Source organism: Bison bison, unplaced genomic scaffold, assembly GCF_000754665.1.
Source record: "Bison bison bison isolate TAMUID 2011002044 unplaced genomic scaffold, Bison_UMD1.0 scf7180017864490, whole genome shotgun sequence".
Lineage (NCBI taxonomy): Eukaryota > Metazoa > Chordata > Mammalia > Artiodactyla > Bovidae > Bison > Bison bison.
Window position 1 is genome coordinate 6,425,323 of NW_011495049.1, and position 9,731 is coordinate 6,435,053.

The 9,731-nt window shown below is 48.8% G+C and overlaps 1 protein-coding gene across 1 annotated transcript in view; it reads left to right on the forward strand.

The window, feature by feature from the left end:
* WWC1 (WW and C2 domain containing 1) overlaps positions 1-9,731 on the forward strand; it is a 158,932-nt gene that overhangs the window by 101,255 nt on the left and 47,946 nt on the right. Inside the window, exons 6-8 of the mRNA XM_010863353.1 lie at positions 4,522-4,651; positions 6,130-6,276; positions 7,435-7,508. Of these exons, the coding sequence (XP_010861655.1) occupies positions 4,522-4,651; positions 6,130-6,276; positions 7,435-7,508 (351 nt within the window). The remainder of the gene's footprint in view (positions 1-4,521; positions 4,652-6,129; positions 6,277-7,434; positions 7,509-9,731) is intronic.

Sequence of the window (9,731 nt, forward strand, 5' to 3'; positions counted from 1 at the left end):
AAGGCCTCTCAGGGCTCCCGGGCCGGAAGCCACCCCCGTGTTCCCTGTGGAGGAAGGTTTCTGCTCTAATGCGCACCTTGGCAGAGAGGGTTAGGAATGTCGCTGCCAGGGCTGGATGGCCTGGGTTCAAATCTTAGTTCCCAGGGAACATGAAAAAGTGTTTTGCTTCATCCCCTTGAGCTTCTGTTTCTTTATCTGAAAAATAGGATATTGTAAACATTGAATTGGAAAATCCGTGTCAAGCGCATGACTATACCTGGCACGTAGGGAAAACCTGGTGAGCTGAAGGGGGTGGTGACCTCTAGATAGTTGGCTGTTTGGACTTGGGAAGGAACTCACATGAACTGTGCCTTCGCCTTGGGCACCAGTCACCTCCTTCCATCGTCTCTACTCGAGCAGCTTTTATTCTGCTTCCCTTTATAGGCCAGGGTACTTGATGGGGCTGCAAATAGCCCCGACCTCGAGAGTGTCAGAGCTAGACCTGGGACTCTTGGGTTTTGAAACTCATGTCCTTATACCTGCCTTCCTGGCATCATCCCAGATAAACCCCTCAGACCCCGAAAACATCAGGCCCCTTTCCCTCTCCCAAGGGACTGCCATTCAGTGTCCACTGGGGAACTGTCCAGTCACTTCTTAGCATCCTGTCTTTGTGGAACCTGGAGGAAGCTAAAACTCATTTGGTTCGTGGTCAGCAAGGGGTTTCCCAGGTGGCATTAGTGGTAAAGAACCCACCTGCCAATGCAGGAGACACAAGGAACATGGATTCAGTCCCTGGGTCAGGAAGATCCCCTGGAGGAGGGCATGGCAACCCACTCCAGGATTCTCACCTGGAGAATCCCATGGCCAGAGGAGCCTGGTGGGCTACAATTCATGGTGTCACAGAGTCAGACATGACTGAAGTGTCTTAGCACACACACATGGTCAGAAAACCCAATTTTAAAAGAAAGAAAGGTTGCTGAGGATGGAAGCAGACCTCTCAGAAAAGACTGAAAAGAAAAATCAGGACCAAAGCCAGGGGTTTGGCCCTGTCAACTGCCTTGAACCCTTGTAAATAAGGAAGACTAGGCATACCAACCCTGGGGCTGGTGGGCAAGACAGCATCTCTCTGCTGGTCCCCAGAGCCACCCTGCCCAGTGAGAGTTGGCTGGACAAGACCCAGAGGAGCTGGCTACCACCAGAGCCTTTGCCCTGCTTCTCTGTGGCTGCCGGGTGTGACTGTCTCAAGAGCTTAGAGAAGGACAGCCGTGTAATTTGGAAATCCTAAAACACACGTCTCCCGCTCCCCACCCCTCCCAGCACACACACACCCTCTCCTTCCCACCAACCACGCAACTTTTCTTTCCCTTTAAAAAAAAAAGGATTCATTCACTGAGTACATAATGGTAACCCTTTGTTCCGCTCCCCCCACTCCCCAGTCCCTGAGAGTCCGAGTTCCTCTCTGGAGCCAAATTCCAGAGCCTGGGTTGCTAAAGCCCCTGAGAGCAGTCAGGTAGAAGCCATGTGAGGCGCCCGAGGCCCTGAAGACAGACCACTTCTGTCTCTTCCTGCTGAGGATTCAAAGCCACCCTCACCCGGTTGGCAGGGGACAGCTGGGCACAGCCCCCTGCCCAGAGCCCCCAGCCAGGTTCAGACAATACAGCATTTCCCCTGACCCCCTTTCCATTTGGGACAGGGCCACCTCTGGCCCCAGGACATTCAGCTCTAGGGGGAGCCTTCTCTCCACCAAGCATGTTGGTCAGGCCTCTGCTGGGAAAGCTCCCTGTAGACGAAGTTTTCAAACTCGATCTGAGCTGACCTGGCAGGCTCACCCAGGCCCAAGTCCTCGAAAGGCATAGACAGGCTATTTTTAGTGGGGAGACATAACTGGGGCTTTGTCTTCCTCCGAGGAGGAGGCTGAAGGTATGGGGCCATGAGACAAGTCTCCTTACCCCTCCCTGATTGCAGACAAGGAGGCTAGGATGAGAACCTGTGATTCCCCACTCAGGTTATTTTTAGCCCAGGACACTTCAGCCTCTAGAAGGCCAGAAAAGCATGCCTCGCAGTGGTATCTCATCCTGAAATAATGGGTTTGTGGTGTTCCCTCAGACTACAAAACTTCCTTTTCTTCACTGGGCACTGAAACCTCCGCCCGGGCTTTTGATGAAAGTGTGAAGCAGTTAAAATTTCTCTCTGTGCTCAGAGCCTTGTCCACAGCACAGCTCTCCTTCTCCAAGAGGGCTGGGCCCCCTACCAATAGGATTCATTTGACCTTCAGAAAATGGCCTCGTGCCTCTTCACCTCCATCTTCCTCCATCAAAATGAACCTGTGTGTAGGGCCTGGATGAGCCGGCAGACTCCCCAGTCTGAAAGTATTATAACCCCTCACATTTGTCTCATACTTCCTAGCTCCCCACCTCATGTTCCAGCCTTATCCCTCTTAACATGGCTCACAGCTTGGTGAACATGGGCGAGGCATATGGCATTATCCAGGTTTTTTTCAGAGGAGGAAGCTGAGGCTCCCTGTGCATGAGGGCCATGCCCAAGGTCATGCTACTAAGTGCTAGCAAGGGGTTTCTTCATCCTTCTAACCTTTCCTTTGTGTGGCCATTAACTTCAACAAATGCTTTTTTTAATTATTATTATACTTTTAAGAATAGATTACTTATTTATTTACTTTTGGCTGTGTTGGGTCTTTGCTGCTTCACTGACCTTTCCCTTTTTGTGGCAAGCAGGGGCTACGTTCCAGTTGCAGGGCACAGGCTTCTCGTTGCAGTGGCTTCTCTTGTTGCGGAGCACAGGCTCTGGGGTGCACGGGCTCCAATCGTTGCAGCTCCTGGACTCTAGAACACAGGCTCAGTAGTTGTGGCACATGGGCTTAGTGGCTCCATGGCATGTGGGATCTTCCCAGACCAGAGATCGGACCCACGTCTCCTGCACTGGCAGATGGATTCTTTACCACTGAGCCACCAGAGAAGCCCAACAAATGCTTGTTAAAGGCTATGCTTCTCACCAGCGGTGATTTTGCTCCTCCCATCCAAGGGACATTAGGTAAAATATGGAGACATTTTTTTGGTTGTCACAACTCAAGGTCCAGATGCTGCTAGCATCTAGTGGGCAGGCGCCAGGGGTGCTCCTGAGCATCCTATAATGCACAGGACAGCCCCGACAATGAAGAATGATCCCGCCCCAAGAATCCTGAGGTTGAGAGACCTGAGTTAAGGAACACGAAAAGATGCTCAACATCGCTAATCTTCAGGGAAATGTAAAAGTATCACCGCACACCAGGGTGATCATCGTCAGAAAGAACACAAATGTTTGTGAGGATGTGCAAAAAGGGGAATCCTTGTACACTGTTGGTGGGAATGTAAACTGGTGCAGCCATGATGCAGAACAGTATGAAGATTTCTCCAAAAACTAAAAATAGAGCTACCACATGACCTAGTAGTAGTTCCTCTCCTGGATATATATCTGAAAATCACTAATTGAAAAAGATACACACACCCCAATGTTCATAGCAACAGTGTTTACCATTACTAAGATATGGAAGCCATCTAAGTATCCATCGACAGATAAGGAAGATGTGGTACATCTATACAGTGGAATATTAGTCATAGAGAAGAATAAGATTTTGCCATTTGCAATGATACTGATGGACTTGGCATTATGCTAGTGAAATAAGTCCAGCGGAGAAAGGCAAATGCTGTATGATATCACTTATATGTGAAATCTAAAGCATACAGCAAACTTGGAGCGTAACAAGAAAGAAGCAGATTCACAGGTATAGCGAACAAACTGTGGTTGCCAGTGGAGAGGGGGAAGGGGGACGGGACGGTATAGGGGTAGAGGGCAAAAAGGCATTATTATGGGATTATAGGAAATCATGTGTGTGAGTGAACCCTTTTGAAAATTGTAAAGCACTATAGAATTGAAAGACTTTCATTCAGTAAAATAAAATAATGTTAACAGGGGAAAAAACGGGACTTCCCTGGTGGTCCAATGGCTAAGACTTCACACTCCCAGTGCAGGGACCTGGGTTCTATCTCTGGTCGGGGAACTAGATCCCACACGCCTCAACTAAGACCCAGTTCAGCCAAATAAATAAATATTTGGAAAAGAAGATCACATTAAAAAAAAAAGTGTGGCTCTGTGCTATATAATAAAACTACTCAAATATATTCTAGCTTATCAGATGACACTACCGCCTAAATTATTAATTATAACACAACGTACCGAGTAGAGTGTCACAGCTCTACAAGATATGTTATGAGAACATCTAGCCCAGCCTGGAGACCCCGGAGATGATCAGGGAAGGCTTCCACTAAGAGTTGACTTCAAGAACGGTGTTGCTTCTGCAGCCTAACACTGACATTTGTAATTTGACAGGGACCTTCTGTGCTTTATCCAACAGGCAGGACCTGAGGAAGAAGGGACAGAAAGGAGACTTCTTTCAGGACTAAAGCACTGTGGTCTGTGTTTTTTCCCTGGTGGAACCCCATCCATCACCCTCTTTTTGTCTGACCTTTCCCCTTGACTGTCTCCTAGAATCGATAAGAAGATGTCAGATGCTCAGGGCAGCTACAAACTGGATGAAGCTCAGGCTGTTCTGAGAGAAACAAAAGCCATCAAAAAGGCCATCACCTGTGGAGAAAAGGAGAAGCAAGACCTCATTAAGGTACAAGACCTCCCAGTGACGGGGGCCCCATCCCAGTTTCTCCCGAGCACCTTTCTGTGCCAGGCAGGACTCAGATGGGCTATTTCCATGTGCTGCCAGATCCTTGAGTTCAGAGAAGAGAATGGAGGTTCAGAAGCATGAAGTGACTTGCCTAAGGTCACACAGCCAGTGGCAGTGGCAGAGCCAGAACAGAAGCCCTCTGGTCAAGATTAAAGGTCACATCCTGGCCACCAGCTCTAGCTGTCTGGTTTACAGAACCAAATGGTGGGAGCTGGCTTCAGCCTCACTAACCTTGGCATCAAGACGTAGCATCCTTGTAAGCGTTTCATTGCATGTTCCGACTCTGTGCTGGGAACTGACTAATGGTGATGGCTGTGATGTACTGTGCCAGGCAGTTGTGCCAAGCACTTGGCCCACACCATGCCTCACTTTCCCCTTATATCAGTGCTGGGTTATCCCCAGCATACAGCAAAAGACTGCACAGATCAGAGAGTAGGCACTAGAGCCAAGATTCAACCCCGTCAACACCTAACTCAGAAGCCCATGACTTGATGAGGGAAGCTTTACACTCTGTGACAAACAGAATAATTTCAAAGCTCCTACCAGGACCGCAGCCCAGCGAAAACACTGAAACCAGGCATTAGTGGACAGTGAGGCATGTTCCATTCATGCTTAGCAGTTAAGTGTGCCAAGCCTTAAGTCAGATAGACCAGGACCAAATCCTGGCTCTGTCAGTTGCCAGCTTCTCCACATAACAGCTTCCTCATGGATAAAATGGGGGTGCACACGTGCCTCCTCAGTCACTTCAGTCATGTCCAAGTCTTTGCAACCCTATAGACTGTAGCCCTTCAGGTTCCTCTGTTCATGGGATTCTCTAAAGGAAGAATACTCGAGTGGGTTGCCCTGCCCATCTCCAGGGATTCTTCCTAACCCAGAGATCAAACCCGGGTTTCCTGAGGCTCCTGCACTGCAGGAGATTCTTTACCACTGAGCCACCACCAGGGAAGCCCCAAATGGGGATAATCACAGGTTATTCCTTGTAAGATTGCAGTCAGGATTAAATAAGATCATGGTAAAACAGACAGTTATTAAGTATTGACCAAACCAGCACTTTACACTGGTCATCTTATCTAAACAATATGATAGTCAATATGATAGCCCTGTGAGATAGGACCCATTTTGCAGGAAAAGAAACTGAGGCACAGAGAGGTTAATCAACAAGGTCAGAGTACACAGCTAGGAAGTGGCAGAGCAGTGGATCCTGATTCAGGCTGTGCAGCTCCAAAGCCATTGTCCACAGTGGTTTCTCCCCTGCAAAGGGCCAGGCACAGTGCCCGGCACCTAGTTGATACCCACCCACTGGTAGCTCTTTACAGGAGAAGTGGGGTGTCAGGGCCCCTAGTAGATTCCTAGAGAGTGACAGACCCAGAGCACCCTCCATGGAGGGGGTGTTGCTAAGCCTGCCCTCCCTGCTCCAGAGCCTCGCCATGCTGAAGGACGGCTTCCGCACCGACAGAGGCTCCCACTCCGACCTGTGGTCCAGCAGCAGCTCTCTGGAGAGTTCGGGTTTCCCACTGCCGAAACAGTACCTGGACGTGAGCTCCCAGACGGACATCTCAGGAAGTGTGAGTACACAGCACATGCCCCCAGGGCCCCAAGAAACAGAGTACCCTTCTTGTTGCCCGAGAGCCCGAGGCACTCTCTGAGCCTGGGTGCTGCCCCAGCCTTCTCTTGCAGACCTCTTGGCCTCTGGATGACATGAGATGACGACGTGGAGGGGTAGCCAGCTCTGACTGCTGGTCCCAGGAACGCATCTCTAGATGCTGCACAGAAAGCATGTTTGAAGGGTCTTTCTCAGGTTTTCCTTGTGCTGATTAGCATCGCCATTCTGTTTTCCTCTCACCAGCTGAGAAGCAGAAGATAGTTCCCTCCTGTTCACCCCAGACCAATGCATGTGGCTTTCAGACAGCTGCTCGCCTCCCAGTTCAAAAGCTTAGCCCTGGTTAGAGTAATAAATAGTGCAAGTGCTGTCCAGACATCACTCCTGAAAGCCTCAGAACAGGACTGACCCATGGCAATCCGTAACTTAGAAGAGCTTTTTTTCTCGGAGCAGGTGACATTGAATGAACGAGCCTCCATGCCTAAATGCTCTTCCATGGGGTCTCCATAGTCGTATTCCCACTTGTGAGGAGAAGCTCCATTCAAGTCTGATGGGGTGAGCCTCGGAGTTGTTTGACAGACTGGCATGGCCAACGGGGCTGCCCCCTCCATCTTCACACCACCCATTGTCCAGCCACAAGCCACCTGTGGTGAAGCATTTGTGAAGGAACCGTGTGCCTTCTTCCAAGCTCTAGGACACTCTTGTCAGTCGCTGTTGCACTGCGGGCTGCAGGCCCCCTGAGTGTGGTGGAGCCCTCCCCAGCGGGCCCAGCGTGGCTTTCTCGTGTGGTGGCCGTGCCTGTCTCCTCCTGGCCAGCGGTCCACCACGCTCCTACCACCTGAATAAACTCCAAGCCTTTTGGGGCTGCAAGATGATATTCCGAGCCCTCGGCTTCTCTTCTCAAAGTGATAAATGTGTGCTTTGGGGGCTCTTCCCAGGCCTGAAGGAAAGAAAATGTTTTTCTCCTAACTAGCTTCCCTGCGATTCACGCAGCCAGCTCAATAATTGGGTACTATTTTTAGCTCCTTCCCACACAAGCTGTCAAGTCTCTCAGGAGCCCCCGAAACCCAGCTCAGCCCTGGCCACCATAACCATGTAATTCCTGACCTGTTCTTTCCTCCAGTTCGGTACCAGCAGCAACAATCAGTTGGCGGAGAAGGTCAGATTGCGCCTTCGATACGAAGAGGCCAAGAGGAGGTAATTAGAGGCTGGGGTCTAGGGGCAGGATGGTCCCCCAATAATAACTGGTTGGCCAAAACGTTTGTTCAGGTTTTTCTGTAAGTACTTAAAATCCAAACACTTTCTGGCCAACCCAGTACTATTGTAGCCTGTCTGCTCTGTGCCTGCTTTTTACACATTTCATGGTGTTTAATCCTCACAAAGATTGTGAAGGTGAGTATTATCATCTTCATACTTTAGTCTTCTCTGAAATTCTGGAAATGACTGAACCAGGGACGCTTAGATAAAGAGTGCAACTATGCTTTGAACCATACTTTAAACCTCAAACCTAGTAATCTTCCCACTTGTCTGCCTAAAAATCAACCTCTAAAATCAAGGCTTACCAACAATCATGTAAATAGTTGTGTGCGAAAGAGCACAGCTGGGGTTTTAGCAACAGGCTAAAAAGATTACTGATACTACCCGTTTCAGTGTCTCCTGCCCAACTGGGAACAAGCTGTGTTTTTAAACTGTGTAGACACCAGGGACTTTAGATATTCTGTGACTTCACAGAATCCTAGGTAATTGGGTTCCACTACTGCAAATAATGGAGAAGGAAATGGCAACCCACTCCAGTGTTCTTACCTGGAGAATCCCATGGACGGAGAAGCCTGGTGGGCTATAGTCCATGGGGTCGCACAGAGTTGGACACGACTGAAGCGACTTAGCAGCAGCAGCAGCAACTGCAAATAAAATAGTAATCAAAGCTGATATTCTTAGAGAATCTGTAACGGTCCAGACAGTGTATACTCATCAATTTTAAAAGCAACCTTATAGCATAGCTTATCTCATATTCTCTCCATGTTAAGAGAAAAGTAAGATCTAAGATGTTTCATGACTTTTCAAGGTAGATTCAGAATCTGAACTGGACGGTCCATGGTCTTCCTATACACTGAGCCTATATTTCTAAGAAAGAACTCACAAGGTCTGATGGTAAATGAAACCAAGCACATTGCATCCATTCCTCCTTAGGCTACATGGCCCACCCCATGGACATTCTAAGTCAGGCCAGGGAGACTGTGGTGGTACCCAGCCCTGCCCCTCTGCCAACAATGCAGAAACCCTTGGAGGTAATGACAGGAATCCTGTAGAAACTGGAAGCAAGAAAGGGAATTCATAGGCTTATTGAATGCCAAAGTGCAGGGGTAATCTAGCTTCAGGCACAGCTGGATCCAGAGTTTCAAATGATGTTACATAGACTCAGTCTCCTTTTCTCCTTCCTGCTTGCCTTTGTGTTGACAGGTTTTTCTGTCAAAGCAAAAAATGACCCCTGCTCTTCTAGACTTACATACTGCCAGGCTAGCAACCCCAGCAGAAATAGGACCTACCTTCCCCATACAGTTTTACAAAACTTTGGGATTGAGACTCATTGGCTTTTCTGGGAGAGCCAGTCATTGTCGCAGGGTGGGAGGAACTGGAATTCTCTGAAGGTCCAGACATAAGTCATGTGCCCGACTATAGGAAGGGGACTGAGGTCAGCTCTGTGGGAACCAAGTGACCTGAAAGTATGGGGGGACATGTCGATTTCCCAAAGAAAACTTGGAATATTGTTAACAAAAGAAGCAGAAAGTGGATACTGTTCAGGTGGGGAAAAGCACACCCCGTGCACTATTTCAGCTCCCCCTGGAGGGCCCGCAGAACAGCACGACTTCTGCTCTGGACAACCACTTCCTGGCCCCTCTGAACTCTGTATATATTCCAGTTTGCAGTGGTGGCTATCTTAGATGATCAGTTATGGAGAAATGAAAGGGCTGGAATCTTTCCTTTAGGGCTGCACCACTAAACTTCTCATTACAGAGCTTTCTGACTCATCTACCTTTATCCAACTTTGTGCCTCCTCTTTCACCTGAAAGTAGTTTAAGGACAAAGAATAAAGTAGCCTGCTGAATGGAGAAGCAAAGGCTGTGGGACTTGAGGCAGGGAGGGTAGGTGGCTGTAACGCAAGGTCTGATTGCTGCCAAGTTTGGTCATGTGTGACCTTCAAGAAAACATTCAATTAGGGACCTAAAAGGGAAGAAAAAAAAAAAAAAACAGGGGATATGTGTATATGTATGCTGCTGCTGCTAAGTCACTTCAGTCGTGTCCGACTCTTAGCGACCCCATGGACTGCAACCTGCCAGGCTCCTTCATCCATGGGATTTTCCAGGCAAGAGTACTGGAGTGGGGTGCCATTGCCTTCTCTGGTGTATATATATATATGAC